This window comes from Bos mutus, chromosome 21 (genome assembly GCF_027580195.1).
Source record: "Bos mutus isolate GX-2022 chromosome 21, NWIPB_WYAK_1.1, whole genome shotgun sequence".
In the NCBI taxonomy this organism is placed as follows: Eukaryota; Metazoa; Chordata; class Mammalia; order Artiodactyla; family Bovidae; genus Bos; species Bos mutus.
Genome location: NC_091637.1, coordinates 29343187 through 29363371, shown reverse-complemented (window position 1 = coordinate 29363371; position 20185 = coordinate 29343187). Strand labels below are relative to the sequence as shown.

General features: G+C 41.3%; 1 protein-coding gene across 1 annotated transcript in view; it reads right to left on the bottom strand.

Moving 5' to 3' along the window:
- OTUD7A (OTU deubiquitinase 7A) overlaps window positions 1-20185 on the bottom strand; it is a 389986-nt gene that overhangs the window by 148843 nt on the left and 220958 nt on the right. The window contains 2 exon segments of the mRNA XM_070358270.1: window positions 8460-8614; window positions 10175-10269. Of these exon segments, the coding sequence (XP_070214371.1) occupies window positions 8460-8610 (151 nt within the window). The 5' untranslated portion in view covers window positions 8611-8614; window positions 10175-10269.

Sequence of the window (20185 nt, the reverse complement as noted above, 5' to 3'; positions counted from 1 at the left end):
ACTCGTCTCACATGCTAGCAAAGTAATGCTCAAAATTCTCCAAGCCAGGCTTCAACAGTACATGAACCAAGAACTTCCACATGTTCAAGCTGGATTTAGAAAAGGCAGAGGAACAATAGATCAAATTGCCAACATCCTCTGGATCACAGAAAAAGCAAGAGAATTCCAGAAAAATATCTACTTCTGCTTCACTGACTACACTAAAACCTTTGACTATGTGGATCACAACAAACTGGGAAATTCTTAAAGAGATGGGAATACCAGACCATCTTACCTGCTTCCTGTAAAAAATCCAGAGAAATATGTATGCAGGTCAAGAAGCAACAGTTTTAACTGGACATGGAACAACAGACTGGTTCCAAATTGGGAAAGGAGTATATCAAGGCTGTATATTGTCACCCTGCTTATTTAACTTATACACAGAGTACATTATGTGAAATGCTGAGCTGGATCAAGCACAAGCTGAAATCAAGATTGCCATGAGAAATATCAATAATCTCAGATATGCAGATGACACCACCCTTATGGCAGAAAGTGAAGAGGAACTGAAGGGCCTCTTAATAAAAGTGAAAGAGGAGAGTGAAAAAACTGGCTTAAAACTCAACATTCAAAAAAACAAAGATCATGGCATCCGGTTCCATCACTTTATGGCAAATAGATGGGGAAAACATGGAGACAGTGACAGACTTTATATTTTTGGGCTTCAAAATCACTGCAGATGGTGACTGCAGCCATGTAATTAAAAGATGCTTGCTCCTTGGAAGAAAAGCTATGACCAACCCAGACAGCATATTAAAAAGCAGAGACATTACTTTGCTGATGAAGTTCCATATAGTCATAGCTATGGTCTTCCCAGTAGTCATGTATGGATGTGAGAGATGGACCATAAAGAAAGCTGAGCATGGAAGAATTGATGCTTTAGAACTGTGACCTTGGAGACACATTTGAGAGTCCCTTGAACGGCACAGAGATCCAACCAGTCCATCCTAAAGGAAATCAGCCCTGAATATTCATTGGAAGACTGATGCTGAAGCTGAAGCTCCAATACTTTGGCCACCTGATGCGAAGAACTGACTCATTGGAAAAGATCCTGATGCCTAGAAAGATCAAAGGCAGGAGCAGAAGGGAACAACAGAGGATGAGATGGTCGGATGGCATCACTGACTCGATGGACATGAATTTGAGCAAGCCCCGGGAGTTGGTAATGGACCAGGAAGCGTGGCGTGCTACAGTCCGTGGGGGTCTCAAAGAGTCGGACACGACTGAGTGACTGAAGTGAACTGAACTGCTACTGTTTCCCTCTGTCATTCTGTGATTCCCACTCTTGTATGTTTTTAACTTTTCTTAAAAAATTGTATTTTATTTTTAATTGGAGGATAATTACAATATTGTGATGGTTTCTGTTACATCAACATGAATCAGCCACAAACATACACATGTCCCCTCCTCTTAAACCTCCCTCCTACCTCCCTCCCCATCCCACCCCTCTAGATTGTCACAGAACATCAGCTTTGGATTCCTTGCATCATACAGCAAATATCCGTGGCTATCTATTTTATATATGGTAATGTATATGTCTCAATGCTACTCTCTTGAGTCTTCCTACCCTCTCCCTCCCCCGTGGTGACCAAAAGTCTGTTCTTTACGTCTGTGTCTTCTTCGTTGCCCTGCAAATAAGATCATCAGTACCATCTTTCTAGATTCCATATATATGCATTAATATACAATATTTGTCTTTTCTTTCTGACTTAACTTCACTCTGTATAACAGGCTCTTGGTTTACCCATCTCATTAGAACTGTGTTCAAACGTGTTCTTTTTATATCTGAGTAATATTCCATGAACTTTTTATTTTGAAATTAATTAATTAATTAAAAACACACAAATAGTTGGTTTTCTTTCACTTACTCTTTTTTAAAAATTGAAGTATAGTTGATTTACAATGTTGTTTGAGTTTCAGGTGTACAGCAAAGTGATTGAGCTATACATACATACATAATATGTATCTATATATACATTCTTTTTCAAATTCTTTCCCCTTATAGGTTATTATAAAATACTGAGTACAATTCCCTCTGCGATACAGTAGGTCCTTGTTGGTTATCTATTTTATATTAATGCATAGTAGTATGTATCTGTTAATACAAAACTTCTAAATGATCCTTCTCTGACTTTCCCCTTTGGTAATCATAAGTTTGTTTTCTGTCTGTGGGTCTGTTTCTGTTTTCTAAATAAGTTAATTTGTAGCACTTTTTTAAGATTCCACATAAAAGTGGTATCATATGATATTTGTCTTTCTCTGTCTGGCTATTTCACTCAGTATGATAATCTCTAGGTCCATTTATGTTGTTGCAAATGACATTATTTCATTTTTTTTACATGAAAATTTGACTAATATTCTATTGTATATATACACCATGCCTTCTTTATTCATTCATCTGTTGATGGACATTTAAGTCGTTTCCATGTGCTGTGTGTACTTAGTCACTCAGTCTTGTCCAACTCTTTGCAACCCCATGGACTGTAGCCAACCAGGTTCCTCTGCCCATGGGGATTCTCTAAGCAAGAATACTGGAGTGGGTTGCCATGCCCTCCTCTAGGGGATCTTCCAACCCAGGGATTGAACCAGGTCTCTTGCATTGCAGGCAGATTCTTTACCGTCTGAGCCATCAGGGAAGCCCAGGAATACTTGAGTGGGTAGCCTTTTCCCTCTCCAGGGGATCTTCCCAATCCAGGAAATCAAACCAGGGTCTCCTGTATTACAGGCGGATTCTTTACCAGCTGAGCTATCAGGGAAGCCCAAGTTGCTTAAAGTCGTTTCCATAAAAACATACAAATAGTTTAAAAAGTACTACAGAGAAGGCCCATGTACCTTTCACCCAGCTTCTGCCATCACTGAAAATTTTTTACCGTTAGGTCTGAGACCTCACAATGAAAATAGTTTGTCCTTTGAAACACTGACTTTTAGAAAGTAATTGACCCAAATAACTGACAACTTAAAGAACCTGCTATGTACAGGGAACCTTGGGCTTCCCACTTGTAAAAACAGAAGATAGTTTGCAGGGTATATGATGGAAGGATACCACATGTGTCTCTCCTACTGAAATCAGCTATTTGCCTGGACACCATGCCTGGAGCAGCTAGTGAGCATCCAAAGAAGTAAATGTAAGCAGGCAGACTGAGGAAGAAAACCATAGAACATGTGGTAATATCGCTTTTTACTTCTAGTCTCTCTGATGTGAACTCATGTAGCCCGGAACCCAGAAGTGGGCATTAGCTCCAAGGGAAGACCTCTACTCCGACTCAAAAAATAAGAAGGGGTATCCAATGTTTAGAGAGTGTAGAAACCTCTTATTTATCTTTTTTTTAACAATTTTTTTTTCATTTCTCTTGTGCCCTAGACCTCAAGCAATCCTGTGGAGCAATGAGAGGTGGCAAGAAATCAGAATAGGAAGGCAGGGAACCTTCTTCTCCAATCAGAAGAGCTGTGGATTCCAGTGGGTGTGGTGGGCCCCACTGCTATTGCTCTCCCTCTGGCTTCTGCTCAGCTCTGAGTTGGGTACAGCCAAATCAAATGTGGAAGAGTGTGGGGGCAAACAGAGCTTTAGGGTGCTAGCTGTTGGGCCGGAGAGCAGAGTCCCAGGGACCCAGAACTATCAAGGCAATTATGATATGGCAGGGGCTTAGGAAAGCAAACCCTTAAAGTTGTTTATGAATTCTTGAGCTGCATGTATATGGATCTGACCCTAAGTAGATTCCAGGGACCTGGAGCAGTAAAATATGGGGCAAACAATTGCCTAAGTCCTAGATTTGCCACTAGGTGTACACCAGACAGATCCAATAGCACTTCTCAAAGACTCAACATTGAAACCACAATCTACAGAAGTCTCGGGGAACTGAGGACTTGTGATTTGAACCCTACGGGGTTAATTACCTCCTAAAACAAAATCTGCTATAAGATTCAAACAATATCTGTTATAAGGTTAAAAAAACAACCTAAGTCTTAAAACATAATATTCAAAATGTCTAGGATACAATCCAAATTTACTCACCATAACAAAAAACCAAGGAAATATCAACAGCAATGCTGGGATGCCACAGATATTGGAATTATTCCACCAAGACTTTAAAGTAGTTATTATATTTTCCAACAAATAAGACAGAACAAACACTCTTGAAAAATACAGAAAGCCTCAGCAAAGAAACAGAAGGCATAAAGAGGAATCAAGTGGAAATGTTAATGAAAAAATTCAACAACTAAAATAAAAAATCATTGGATGGGCTCAGTAACAGAATGGAGATGGCAGAGGATTCAGTAATTTTATAAGGAGATCAACAGAAGTGAATAATTGACAGAGAAAATATCAGAAAAGAAAATGATTAGAACTGTAGGGATATGTAGGACAGTAACAAAAGGTTTAACCTTTATATCATCGAAGTCCCATTAGGAGATGAGAAAAATGTACAGTAGAAAATCTTTGAAGAAATAATAGCTGAAAGGCTCGCTTACTATTAGAAGGCAATCAATGCAATACATTATATTAGCAGTTTAAAGAAGAGAAAGAACTCAATCATATCAATTGATGTAGAAGAGGCATTTGGAAAAAAACAACTGTTCATTATAAAACTCTCAGCAAACTAGGAACAGAAAGGTATTTTCTTCACCTGACAAAGAACATCAACCAAACCCACTCTGCATAATGGTGAAAGATGGAAAGCTTTCCCCCTAAGATCAAGAACAAGGCAAGGAGGTTCCCTTTCATCACTCTTATTCCACATTTTACTGGAGGTTTTAGCTAGTGCAATAAATAGGAATAAGTGAAGAATAAGTCAAGAAAAATAAATAAAAGGCATACATTGGAAAGGAAACAACATAAGTGCAGAAATAGAAACTTTTAAGGAACAGACATACTCACACACTTGAACAAATAACTGAGTGTAGTATAATTGTAGGATATAAGAACAGCATGCAAAAATCAATTATATTTTTACATACTAGCAATGAACAATTAGAAAATGAACTTAAACCATATATAGAAGTTCAATCCCTCCCCAAAGATGTATCTTACAAAATATGTATAGGATCTAATATGCTAAAAACTATAAACTGTTAATGAAATAACTCAAACAAGCCCTAAATAAATGGAAAATATGGCTACAACGTCTTCATGGATTCAAAGACATAACATAGTTGGCAATGATTTATAGAGTTACCATAATTCCAATAAAAATTTCAGCAGGAAATTTTATAGATAGAGATAACCTAATCCTCAAGTTTATAGGGAAAGGCAAAAATACAGGCTACTTGAAACACTTTTGAAAAAGAACAAAGCTGAAAGAATCGTGCTGATTTTAAGATTTGCCACAAAGCTAATCAAGACAGTATAGCATTGGCAAAAGAATGGACATACTGATCAATAAAACTGAATTGACATCAATAGTTTCCTATAGACACACATAGTTTGTTTGTGACAACTATGTAAATGCAATTCAACAGAGGAAGGATAATCTTCAAAAAATGGTTTGAACTGGTCATCTATATGCATAAAAATGAAGCTTGCTCTAAATCTCACGTGTTACACAAAAATCAGCCCCAAATGAGTCAGACATCACAACTTTTGAGTTCACACAGGAGAAAATCTTCATGACCTGGTTATGCAAAGGTTCTTAGATGTGTCACCCAAAGCATAATCCATAAAAGAAAAAAATGATAAATTGGATTCCAGCAAAATTAAAAACTTCTGCTCTGCCAAGAGCACTGCTAAGAGAGTGAAAAGTCAAGCACAGACTGGGAGAAAATATTTACAAATCACGTATCTGACAAAGGATTTATACTCAGAATATATAATGAACTTTCAAAACTCAAGTGTAAAAAAACAGCAACCTAATTTTTCTGAGAAATTGGAAAAAAGCTTGAACAGACATTTCACCAGGGAGAATACACCAATGGAAAGTAATGAAAACAATTGAGCATCATTAGTCACTGGGGAAATGAAAAATAAAATGATGAGGAAATGACATTCTAAACCTACAATGGCTAAATTTTTTTAAAAAAGCCAATTGTGGTGAGGGTGTGGAGTAGCTAGAACTCCCACATGTTTCTGATAGAAATACTAAATGGTACTGCACTCTGGAAAACAGTTTGGCAATTTCTTTTAGATGTATACTTACCATTTGAAATAGCAATCCCTCTGCTGTGTTTACCCTAGAAAAATTAAAACTGTGTTCACAAAACCCCTGTCCTCAAATGTATCATGCTATGCTATGCTATGCTATGCTATGCTAAGTCACTTCAGTCGTGTCCGACTCTGTGTGACCCCATAGATGGCAGCCCACCAGGCTCCACCGTCCCTGGGATTCTCCAGGTAAGAACACTGGAGTGGGTTGCCATGTCCTTCTCAATGCATGAAAGTGAAAAGTGAAAGTGAAGTCACTCAGTCGTGTCCGACTCTTAGCGACCCCATGGACTGCAGCCTACCAGGCTCCTCTGTCCATGGGATTTTCCAGGCAAGAGTACTGCAGTGGGGTGCCATTGCCTTCTCCGCAAATGTATCATGGTTCTAGTTATAACTGCAAAAAACTGGAGACAACTGAATGCCTCCCACAGTTGAGTGGCTAAACAGTCCATGGTCCACCTCTACAATGGGTGTATCACTCAGCAAAACAAAGGAACAAACTATAGACAAGCACATCAGCTCAGATGAATCTCAAAATAATTATGCTGAGTGAAAATAAGCCCATTTGAAAAGGTTAGGTTCTTTGTGACTCCATGTATATGACGTTCTCGAAAGAGACAATACCAAAGTGATAAAGAAATGGAATGGGCATTGCCAGTGGCCAGGGCTGGGGAAGGCATGGGTGTAAGAGAGCAGGAGGAGTTCTTGGGGCTGATAAGATGGTTCTGTGCTCTGAGAGAGGTAGTAATGACACAAATATACACACGTGTTCAAATTCTTAGAACTCTACACAAAAAGTTATTTTCTTGCATTTTCCCTTAAAAAATAAAATTAAAGAAAAAAAAGCTGAAAGCTCTTGCTTTCAGTTGAAGACTAACCACATATCAATGGCAAAGTCAGTACTACCTGCAAAGAGGGCAGCAGCAGACAAGGCCTTCACCTGCTACTGTTTGAGCATCTCTAAATGCTGGTCATGCCACCCACCAAGCATTTACATCGCAACTTCTAATGTTCACGATCACCCTAGAAGGTGGGTTAGGTTCAATGTATAGACAAAAACTAAGGCTTAAGGGAAATAAAATAATCTTCCCTACATCTTTTAGCCAGTAAATTGTCGAGTCTGGACTTATCCCAGTCCTTGTTGCCAATCTCATTGTAAACCTACTTCCCTACATGACTGCTCACTAAAACTAAGAAAAGCAGTGAAAAGCTATCAGGGAAACATTAGAATAGCACTTTGATTCACATACATCACATATATTCTCTAAGCATATTTCATTCTAAACTCCAAGAATGTTTGAAATTCTGGGAGGTTCAGGGAAATTTACAAATGACTCCCATTTTATCAGAATCCTCCAATAGGGAAGTCTTAATTTTCAATAGGATAGAGTATTACCTCCAACCATGCAAATGTACAGTGAGTCATATTTTTCCTTAAGGGAATGAAGGAATCATTGTGACTTACACTATTTGACCAAGTATTTGCTAATTTTGCAAGGAGGAATTTATATATTTGGAGCAAAGAGTAATTGTTTATAACTCCTCTTTCACACACATGACTCTCCTGAGAAGCTGTAATCAGTTCTTCCCACTTCTTTCTACTCCACCACAAAAAAAAAAAAAAAAAAAAAGAAAAGAAAAGAAACTGTAAAAATATGCAAAATAAGTCAATTTTAGAGACTGAAACTAAATATTACTTTTATTTCATTATAGCTGAATAACTATCTCAAAACATTCTAAATATAGACTAAGCACGTTTTTCATGAAGTGAATGATACCCACTCTAAAAGCCTGAGGATGAATTTGCCTTCTTGCTTGTGAATTATTTTCAACTATTTTGTTGGCTATTAGGTGTTTTTTTCACCAAAAACCTTGGCCTGAAATATTTTTGTCTCAGCTAAGACACAGATAAGCAGCTCAGGTCTTCAATAAAGTGTTTCTTTTTAATGGTTTCTAATTTCTGCTTTACTGAATCTATTTTCTTTAAAAAAACAGCCTGATAGACTGTTATTGATAGACTTTGACTCAATATCTACAAGCTTTAATGCAAAGCAAAACCAAGTGAATGCCTTCTGTTCTTTTCCTATAGAGAGTTGGGTGATCTATTCAATTCCCTAAAGAAAGTCAAGAGTAACAAACCACACCACACCTCATCCACACCCTCTTTGACTTTTTAAGGAGTCCAAGTACCACCCTTGTCAGTAAGAGAAAACTTATCTTTTGTCACTGCGTTGGGGGCAGTTATGGCCAAGAGGGTGGTTTGGGGGACCTGGAGGAGGCCTACCTTCCAGCAGGTCTCTGGCCAGACCAGGTTCTGCCCCCGTGGACCGAACAAAGTCTGACAGGACTGCGTCCATATCAAGAGTCATAGGATCGTGTAGGAGGGCTGCCCAACACTCAGCCGAGGTGGGGTTTGGAAGCAGGCTAGAAACCATCCATCTGCAGGAGAGAACAGAGAGGCAAACGTGATGGAAAGAAGAAACCAGTTCCACTTGGTGTGACACATATCTGAGCCAGTGTGGGACAATGCCTGATTATTTGTGTGCAACAGTAAATAATAAAGGTCAGACTCAAATGTCATTCCCTTTGTAGGTGCCATAGGAGAGAGAGGGCATTCCCAATTCAGTCTTCCTACCCTGAGTGCGTGTTTAGCTGCTCAGTCATGTCCAATTCTTTGACACCCCATGGACTGTGGCCCACCAGGCTCCTCTGTCCATGGGGTTTTCCAGGCAAGAATACTCAATTGGGTTGCCATTTCCTACTCCAGGGGAATCCTCTCAACTCAGGGGTCAAACCCACATCTCCTGCATTGACAGGCAGATTCTTTATCTCTGAGCCATTGGGAAAGCCCACTTCCCATCTTAGATTATGTCAATTCCAGTGACAACCAATTGAAAAGAAGATAGACTTGGTTGTTCTAAAATAATCAAACACTTAATGAATCTTAGAGAGATTCATTTAGAGCTGCTAACATTTCCACGAATGTAATTGTGTTGCTGCTATATCCTACCTACATCTTAAACAGTGACCCATCCCCATGCCTACCTCAGTCCTTACTTGGCTCTTAGGAAATATTCCACACCAATCCAGAGTCAACAGAAATACTATGCTTGCTAAAGAGGATAAATCATTTGCCATTTTCCCAAGAGTTGTCATACTCACAAGAACAATCAATAAAATTCATAAAGCTCTCATATTTCCTAGCAGAATAATCCCAGTTAGAGGAATAAAATGTCACCCTGTAGCTTGATCACAGGCTAACTGCACCAGGCAGTTGCTAGGGAGAAACAAACAGTACCTGGCATGTGAGGGTGACTCCCACCAGTAAACTGGTGACACGGTCATGCCTGATAAAAAAAAAATGCACCTCTGTCTCCAACAAGAAGGGGTTGGCGAATTACAGTCCACTACTTTGTGAATAATGTTTTATTGGAACCAGCCCTGTCCACTCCCTGTTGTACAATCTGTGGTCATTTTTGCATGTGGCTGAGTCAAGCAGTTAAAATAGAACCTGTAAGATCCACGGAACCAAGCATGTTTACTATCTGGACCTTCACAGAAAGTTTGCTAAGTATAAATAATGGAAAATATTATCTTGGTGAGCATCTAATTAATTTTTCAAGTAATGGGGGTGAGTTTAAATCCCATGCCACTGATGAGAATCCCCCATTTCTTTTTCACTTGGATGGGCTCTGCTCGAGCGCTAGGTCTGTGCCGACTGCTGCTGCTTTAGAGCCAGAACTGCAGGCCTAATCCCAACCCCAGCTCAGCCCCTCTGATAAGAGGTGACATGCTGTGTTACCTCTCTGAGTCCACCTGAGCATCTGTAAGACTTGGGGAAGTAAGCTCATAGAAGGTGCCAGGCCCTGAAGATGGAGGATTAAGACAGTGGCGTCTGTGATGTCAGACACTCACTGTCCCTACACCAGCTTGCACATGGCTCTGACTGGGGTGTGATTTTTGGGTTGGTATGGCTTGACAATAAGAAAATGATTTGACCTAATGTATATGGTTCCAATTAGGAGATTGCTGTCTTCCTTCTCTCCATGTACCAGGGCCTCGGCCAGGAGAGCCACTTCTTTGGTCACTTCCACCTGGAGGACAAAGCAGAAGATAAGAGCATGTTACTCTCCTGACAGTCAGACAGAGGCTGAGGCTTTGCTTCGTGTCATAGGAGGTGCACCTGGGGCTCGGCCGACTGTCTGAATCAAGTCTGTTTTCTCCTTGAGCACCTGCCTACCAGGCGGCCATCACCTCCCAAACATGGGGGCTTTTGCAAGGCAGGTAGTATCTCAAATTTCCTCTTTGTAACCAGTACTTATATTTCAGAGAGTATCCTTTTCCCATCACAGACCTGTTTTCAACCTTAATAGTAAGTACCCCATCAATACATTGAATCTTGCATATTTTTAATTATTATAACACATATATAACATGAAATCCCATTTTAACTATTTAAGAGTGCATTTCAGTGACATTAAACATATTCTACATTATTATGCACCCATCATCACCACCATCATCTCCGGAACTTTTTCATGTTCTCCAGTGGAAACTCTGCCCCATTAAACGTGAACTCCCTTTCCGTCCCCCCAGCCCCTGGAACCCATCGCTCTCGTTGTTTCTAAGTTTGACAGTTCCAGGATCCTCTTAACAAGTCACGTAACATTTGTCCCCTGTTGACTGGTTTATTTTGCTCAGCATGGGGTCTTCCAAGGTGCATGTGTGTTGTTGCAAGTGTTGGGATTTCTTTTCATTTTAAGGCTCATCTTAGTTGAGGATGCTGTCACAAAATGCCACAGATTGGATGGCTCAAACAAGGGACATGGATTTCTCATAGTTCTGGAGGCTGGCAAGTCTGAGATCAAGGTGCTGGCAGATCTGGCATCTGGTGAGAGCCCATATTCTGGCTGCAGATGCCACCTTCTCCCTGGGTCCTCCTGTGGCAAGGACACAAATAGCAACATGGGGGCTCCATCCTCACAATCTCATCTAAACCCAGTTACCTCCCGCTGGTTCCACCTCCTAATACCATCACGTTGGGGGGTTAGGGCTTTGGGACATGAATTTTGGGAGGATACACCATGCGGCCACAACAAGGTTGAATAACATTCCACTGTACGGACAGACCACACCTTGTGGAGCCATCATCCGTAGCTGCACACTAGGTTGGTTCCACCTTTGGGCCGCTGTGTATAACTCAGCTTACACCATTTCTACACTTACACCAGGCCCTGTGCTGAGACCGAGACTGGCTCTCACCAGTGCTGTGATGAAGACTCATGCCATACCTCCTCCTCTGTGCCCTGTCCTCTGCACAGACAGAAATTAAAGCGTGGACCTCAAAAGAACTTTTCACCACATCCAAGTATAAACATTGGTGCAGCAAGAGGTTAATGTGCATGTCCCCTTGAAGACTTCCTTCTTTTATTAAAAACTATCATTATTTATCTTTGGCTGTGCTGGGTCTTTGCTATTGGCTGTGGGCTTTCTCTAGTTGCGGCGAGTGGGGGCTACTCTCTAGTCGTGGTGCACAGGTTTCTCCTGGTGGTGTCTTCTTTTGTTGCAGAGCATGGTCTCTAGGGCAAGTAGGCTTTAGTAGTTGCAGCATGGCCTTAGAATCTTCCTGGGCCAAGGACTGAACCCATGTCCCCTGCATTGGCAGGCAGATTCTTAACCACTGGACCACCAGGGAAATCCAAGACTTATTTCTTAAATCTAATGCCCCCATCACACAGAGGCCCCACATTCAAGCACTGTGATGACACAGGAGGAGCCAGGCCAATGGGGACATGGGCTCCCAGCCATCTTGGCCATCCTCACCCCTGCCCCCTCATGCCAGTCCTCCAGAGGGCACTGCTGGGTCCCACAACCCACCCTTCATGGCCAAGGCACCCCTGGCCTGTCCTAACCCTGTGAGGACCAGGGAGGCCATGTCCAGGCTCTGCATCTTGCCCCTGGACAGAACTTCTCTGAGGGTCTTGCCTACTGTCCTGGGGACAGGGGCATGTCAAGCTCTTTCAACTGTGGCTTTGTCTTGGGAGAGGCAGTGCAGTCCAGGGATGGGGCTTGGGCCTGGAATCAGCCTCTCTCAGTGCCAAAATAGCTCCATCACCACTCCTGTGAGGCCTCAGGTATACTGTTTCAGTTTCCTCATTGGTGGATCAGAATCATAACAGTACCTCTTAACTGGTCTAAAGTCTGAAGGAGTTAGTGCATGAAATACACTGGCCCACAGGGCATGCTCAGTAAGTGCGAGCTATTATCCAACCTGTGATGATGAGGACCACCCTCGCCTGCCCAAGTCTCCACTGAGGAGCAGAACTGCTGCCTCTGGAAGTACTGAAGAGCTAGCTTGGATGGCAGAAGGGGTGTGTGCTGCCCTCAGCCAGTCCTGCTGGACATACCAGAAAGCTTGCTAACTGATTACATGTAGGCGTGCACCCAGACAGGTAGGTGCCTGCTCCCGAGAGCAACAGAGGCACCAAGTGCCCCCCCTCCCGCCCCCTATCACTCTCAGACACAGGCAGGGTGACCAACACCCTCTTTCCTGGCTGTACCTTAGTCCCTGAGTCCAGAAAGGCCTGAAAATGCACAGTAGGACCCTGGGGAGAACCCGGGAGGGGATTCAAGGTGACCATCCAAGCCCATCCCTGGGCTCTGTCCTCTCCCTGCAAAATATAGGGCTTTGGCCAGAATATTCTGTTTCTGGCCAATCACTGCCCATGTTCCAAGGACCAGGCCCCTGGCTAGGCATTTTCCTAAACCATGTTGGGGGACATGCTCTTTATCCTTGATAGGTATTTTAAAAAAATAATTGGTACGCTAATTTAAAAAATGTTATACATTTTAACATATGATTTATTTATTTTTAATGAAGTATATATTTGATTTACAATATTGTGTTAGTTTCAGGTATACAGCAAAGTGATTCAGATATATATACATATATTCTTTTTCAGAATTTTTTTCCTTTATAGGTTATTACAAGATATTGAGTACAGTTCCCTGTGCTACACAGTAGGTCCTTGTTATCTATTGAGTAGGTATTTGCATGATTCCTCTCTGTGTGTGAGGTGATGGAGGTTTGAGAAGGGAGAGCTAGGCAGCGCTGTTGAGATGTACCCTGGTCTTTCCCTTGGGATGAGAGCTGTCTCCTGCCCTTGACCTTCTCCTCCATAGGCAGACAGACTGGACCGACAGCTCTCCTGCTGGGAGCCTCTCAAGGGTCACTTGGAAGCCCAGAGCACAGAGGTGCTTCCCCTGCCCTTCTCTCTGGGTCCCTGCAGCCTGGCCTAGCCCCTCACACCCCTGGCTCCCTCCTTCCCTCCCTCCCAGGCCCCTGACTCCGCACAGTCACAGTCCCGAGAGGGTGTTCTGCATGCCCACAGGCGCTCTGGACTGCCTGCCACATATGGGGTGTCTCCTGTGTGGCTCCCCTCAGTGTCCTGCTGACCCCCGATCAACCCTAGCCGTGCTCGGCCCCAGCAGTGCTGCCTGAACCCCTGCAACAGCGTAAACTCTGTCACACTACATACACAGGAACCCCAACCAGAGAAGACAGAAGCAACTGCCACAGAAGAGAGCCTCTTGACACACCGATTTCTCAGGCTCTCCCTTGCACATGCACACACACACAGCACTGTGGGTGTCACATGTGGAGGCTGGGGGCCTGGCTCATTCCATGCTTTGGGAAATATGGCTAAAACTGCACTCTCCTCCCATTTTATTACATATTAGGCTTTCGTTTCTAATTAAATCAGCAAGTTGATGTCAAGTTTAAATGATAAGTTCCTAAGGTTTATACAACCAATTAAAACAAAGGATGGCCCAACTTCCTAGAAAGCACTCCAAGCATTTGTCCCTTTGCTTGGGTAAGTTAGTTTCATTACATACGAGAATGTGGGCCAGTTTTGGATTTCACCCTGAGAACGCCCAAGGTTTCGAACCAACAAATGCACAACACCAAGAGTGAACCTCAATGGACATTATGGACTTTGGGTGATAAGGATGTGCCAGTGTCAGTTCATCGATTGTAACACACGTATTGCCTTGGTGTGGGATGCTGACAGAGGTGAAGGCCATGTGTGTGGGGACAGGAGTTACATGGTAACAGTCCACACCTTCTGCTCAGCTTTGCTGTATACTTAAAACTGCTCTGAAAATTATCTATTAAAGGGTTTTATTTTTCATATTGAAAGCACTGATGCAGTTGGACTTGATCTTGGCGTATCAAGTGAGGAATGGATTCAATTTTAGCATTTTACCTGTCTATCCAACTGTTTCAATACAACTTAAGAGCAAAACCCATCAGTGGGGAAGCCCTTCTAATCTCAGATGCTTTCATTGCTATATGGTATGTTTGCATATGCAATTGGGTCTATTTCTGTATTTTTCTGTTTAAATTATGCCTTGGCTATTGTTTAGTCACTATGTCATGTCCAACTCTTTTGTGATCCCAAGGACTATAGCCCAACAGGCACCTCTGTTCATGGGATTTCCCAGGCAAGTTACTGGAGTGGGTTGCCATTACATTCTCCGGGGATCTTCTCAACTCAGGGATAGAACCCGTATCTCCTGCATAGGTAGGTGGGTTCTTTACCACTGAGCCACCAAGGAACCCCATATTTATGCCTAGATATCCAAAAAAGGTATCTTTTCTCCCAATATGTGTGTTAACTGGTTATCATATTTCTAAACAAAACTATTGACTTCTGGTTGTTAAATTTATATCCTGCTCTTTTACTAAATTCTTACTTAGTGTTTATAGAAATTTATCCGTTGGTTATTTATTCCCCCTTATTTTTCATTTTGCTAGATATACAATCACATCTTATGCAAACAGAGATTATCTTGCTCTGAATTTTCAGGTTTTAACCCTCTTTCTTCTCTTGCTCTCTTTCTCTTGCTCTAACTTCTCTTTCTTCTCTTGTTCAGTCAGTTCTCTGACTGAACTAATTCAATATACTATTAACTATTCATAGAGGATGGGCATTTTTGCTTTTCTCCTAACTTTAGTAGAATTGCCACACTGAGTAAGATGCTGGCTACTGACTTTTGGGCTATACACATATTCGTACATACGTTTAGAAAGTACCCATATACCTTATTGAGTAGCTTTATTATGGATGGATGTTGATTTTCACATAATTTTTTTTCTTAATATCTATTAATATAATGAATTCTATCAATTAACTTCTAATATTAAGCTTTATTCATACTTCTAGAATAAATAAATCTTTAATCATTTGTTGGTATTTCATTTCCTATGTGCGTTTTTCTTCAGTTCACTAGTTTTTATTTAAAACTCCTATTTTCATATTAATGCATTAACTTGATATATGGCTTTTATTTTTATGTGCAATCTTTTGTGTAAATTTGACAGTTTTATGGTTAACATCCTATACACAGAGCAAAACCATAGGCTTATCTTCTTTCTCAATTCTCTTGCAATGGCCTAAGTAGTACTGGACTCACCTGGCATTTAAATGTTAGGTAGATATTCCCTGTGAATATTCCCTGTGAATCAATCTATTCCTGATGCTTCTTCTGAAGGAAACCCTTTACAACTTTCCCTATTTATTTTTTCCTGTGGAAATTACTGTTTAGACTTTCTGTAGGATTCAATTGTGTTAGACTGTATTTTACTACAGATTTAACCATTTCATCTTGGCTTTCCAATTTATTTGAAAGGAGCTGGACAATGAAAAATATTCTTCCCATGGGTGTAAATTCTCTCTATAGCTAAACGAGGAAAATAACTACGATTTGTCAAGGGCCCAGGATGACACGGGGTATACTGAGGACTTTATAGGTGGGTTAACTCTCATTCAAACAACAACTCCACAAGGCAAGTGGTTCTGTTCCATCTTACTGAAGATCAGAGAGCTCAGTAGCAGAGTTATGACTCCCACAAAGACCCACTTAGACCTAAGGTCACTGTTCACCAACCCTTTATAATGGTATGGGGCCTTCAGACATTCCGAGGTCCAAATGTCCAGCACCTTTAAAACACAGCACGTGCATCAGTGTATGATCAGAAGTAAACTATTTCCTTAGTAGACACTCAGTCATACATTTTAATGATTTTTCTCCTAGGATGGAAAGATGGAAAAAAGTCTCTCCTAAAACTTATATTGTTGCTAATAGTACTAAGTGTAGGATCTACTGAGGTTTTCTATTGTGTACATGGAAATGACACATTAATAGGTTAAATCTCTAAAAATCTTCAACAGTTCTTAGTATGGGAACAGATGTATAGGTATCATCACACTAAGGCTCATGAACCCCAAAGAGTTACAGACTGTTCTTTCCATGCTGCTTCCTACCTTGGACTCACATTAAGAGAAGACGATTAGAGAATCCACAAGGAATAATAATCACTCATTTTGAAGATAATACTTAAACATGGAAGTAAAGTTTTAAGGCCACAAGACATGGCATTATTTATTCTCACTTTTAGAGGACAGTAATGTCCGTGGAACTGTGGAGGGTGCCCACATCAGGAATGATCACCTTCTAAGGGCGCTTGGATGTCAGAACATTATTTGCATCCTTGAAAATCTCCAGCAGAGCTTCCCTGCACAATTCAAGCCTTCAGCATTGGAATGCTTGCAAGATTCCCTTGCTTTAAAGGATTTATGCTTTTACTCTCCAGGCTCACAAATCTAGCTGTTACACAGGCATAAAATGTATGTCTGAACCAGACCAATGTGCCATCAACAAGGGTTTAAAAAGATCTAAACAACTCATTAATCAGATTTATACTTCCCCTGTTGATTTTAATCATTTTATCCAGGTCTTCTGGGAAAAGGTATATCTGCTAACAAGTTAAAAGAGTCTTAAAAAAAAAAAAAAAGCCTAAAGGGTCAGGCTCCTTCCATGGTCTCACTGACATGAAAGGAACACTTCAAGTATGTGTGGGTCCTGGGCTGCCACTGCTGACCTACGTGCCTCCTCGTCTCTCTCTGTGAGGGTTGTCCCGAAGGTCAGGGTTCCTATTTTTTTGCACTAACATCACCACAAGTTGGAATATACCAGATGTTAAATAAATCTGCTGAGTGAACAAATAAAATAAAAATACTAAATCCAAGTTCCTACTCCATCTGATGGGTGTGCATGAAAATAACCTTATTATTATTATTCAACTTAGACTGGTATAAATGCTATAATATGATTTATAAAAAAAATTAGGATACTAGAAAGAGTCAGTTCCTTCTGCCTGGCAGAATGAAAAGGCCAAATGTAGGATGAGTTTTTGAGGATTTAGGAAGGCTGAATAGAAGACATTCCAAGCTGGATGGACACTGAGCACAGGCCAAAAGGCAAAAACACATCTGTATGTCTCTGGGTCCAGAGATACCAGAAGCAGGAGAGCTATGGGCATGGTGACTACAGGTGAAGGTCAGGGTCAGACCTGTGGGCTGTCAAGGTGAGAAGCTAGATTCTAACATGAGGCCAGTAGGAAACCACTGGGAGTTTCTGAGTAGAGAATGGACATGTACTGTGCTAGGCAAACAAAGACACAAAGATTTGGTAACAGTGAAAAATAGATCAAGAGTGTAGAAAGAAATAGGAAAGTACTCATTCATTTTCTTAGATGTTGCCTACTCCATACCTACTCACCTACCACTGGTAAAGTCTTGGTTTATCAGGTTGCAGTGGAGAACCTTTGACTTTTAGAGACTGACAATATTCCTAGTACTGGGTAATGAATCCAAATGGTTCAGAGTTGGTCATTGAAATCTCCCCTCCTTGAACTCAGATTCACCAATCCGGATGCAGCTGCACTGAATGATTCAGGTCTATGTGATAGAGACAGGAGTCAACCGTGTTGAGTTTATGGGAAAGCCGTTGCTTCCCTGATAGAAGCGGTCAGGCTTAACTGACATAGTCGTTTCCCACTGGCTTTCTTCCTTCTTTCTGCCTTAGGCAAGGAAATACCATCTCCAAGTATATCTGCCATCTTCGGTCTTTGAGAAAGCCAGAGGATGACCCAACATGCAGGTTGGTGGAGTAACACGTCCAATCCTGATGGTAACACTGAACTTTGCCCAGGCCCTAGACTTCACCCCTCTGGACTTCCCATCATTCTTCTCTAATAAATACCTACCAGTTCTAGCCAAGTAAGTCAAATGCTTTGTGATTTATAGCTGACCTTAGATTCCTAGTTGCTACATAAAGGGAGAATAATTCAGATGTCAAAATTAGAAAAGAAAGAACAGAAAAGAGAAAAAGTCATGGGCTAATGACTGTGTGGATCACAATAAACTGTGGAAAATTCTGAAAGAGATGGGAATACCAGACCACCTGACCTGCCTCTTGAGAAATCTGTATGCAGGTCAGGAAGCAACAGTTAGAACTGGACATGGAACAACAGACTGGTTCCAAATAGGAAAAGGAGTACGTTAAGGCTGTATATTGTCATCCTGCTTATTTAACTTCTATGCAGAGTACATCATGAGAAACGCTGGACTGGAAGAAACACAAGCTGGAATCAAGATTGCCAGGAGAAATATCAGTAACCTCGGATATGCAGATGACACCACCCTTACAGCAGAAAGTGAAGAGGAACTAAAAAGCCTCTTGATGAAAGTGAAAGTGGAAAGTGAAAAAGTTGGCTTAAAGCTCAACATTCAGAAAACGAAGATCATGGCATTCGGTCCCATCACTTCATGGGAAATAGATGGGGAAACAGTGGAAACAGTGTCAGACTTTATTTTTCTGGGCTCCAAAATCACTGCAGATGGTGACTGCAGCCATGAAATTAAAAGACGCTTACTCCTTGGAAGGAAAGTTATGTCCAACCTAGATAGCATATTCAAAAGCAGAGACATTACTTTGCCAAGAAAGGTCCGTCTAGTCAAGGCTATGGTTTTTCCTGTGGTCATGTATGGATGTGAGAGTTGGACTGTGAAGAAGGCTGAGCGCCGAAGAATTGATGGTTTTGAACTGTGGTGTTGGAGAAGACTCTTGAGAGTCCCTTGGACTGCAAGGAGATGCAACCAGTCCATTCTGAAGGAGATCAGCCCTGGGATTTCTTTGGAAGGAATGATGCTAAAGCTGAAACTCCAGTACTTTGGCCACCTCATGCGAAGAGTTGACTCATTGGAAAAGACTCTGATGCTGGGAGGGATTGGGGGCAGGAGGAGAAGGGGACAACAGAGGATGAGATGGCTGGATGGCATCACTGACTCAATGGACGTGAGTTTGAGTGAACTCCGGGAGTTGGTGATGGACAGGGAGGCCTGGGTGCTGCAATTCATGGGGTCGCAAAGAGTTGGACACGACTGAGCGACTGAACTGAACTGAACTGAATGTCATTTATAAACATGGATGAAAACCTTAAAAGATGGGTAAGTGAATCCAACTGTAGAAAAAGACAGAGAAAGACAAAGGACTCTGGAGCCCTAGCCCCAATAGGATAATGGAGATAAGGGTACAGGGAGATTCAGAAGGCAGGAAGGCAGTCCTGGGGATTCGTGGAATTGCCATCCCTGAAATGCTTACCCCAGACTCATGAGAGAGAAGCAAAATTTCCCTCCTACTAAATTCCCTATTATTTCTTCTCTCTGTTACTAACAGCCAAACATGATCCTAATGTGAGTATGCTATATTAACACTTTCCAGAAGAAAAACCATATGATCATCTCAAAAGATGCCAAAAAGCTCACATCATTCATTATACAACTCAAAATAAACCAGGAATAGAAGAAAACTTCCTTTACTTATTAAAGGGTATTCCAAACTTATAACAATTATCCTACCTAATAATACAAACTTTAGAAGCAGTGCCATCCAAATTTAGAACAAGCCCATGACCAAGTCTTAGAACAAAGAAGAACATTTTAAATGGCTGGAACAAGACCAACATAAAAAAATCAATACCTTTTTTACATACCAACATTAGCCAATTAATCATTTTTATAAAAAACAAAAGATCCACTTCATTAAAAGTTTCTATAATTAACTAGGGTTCACACATCAAACATGAAATAAACTCTCTGTTTG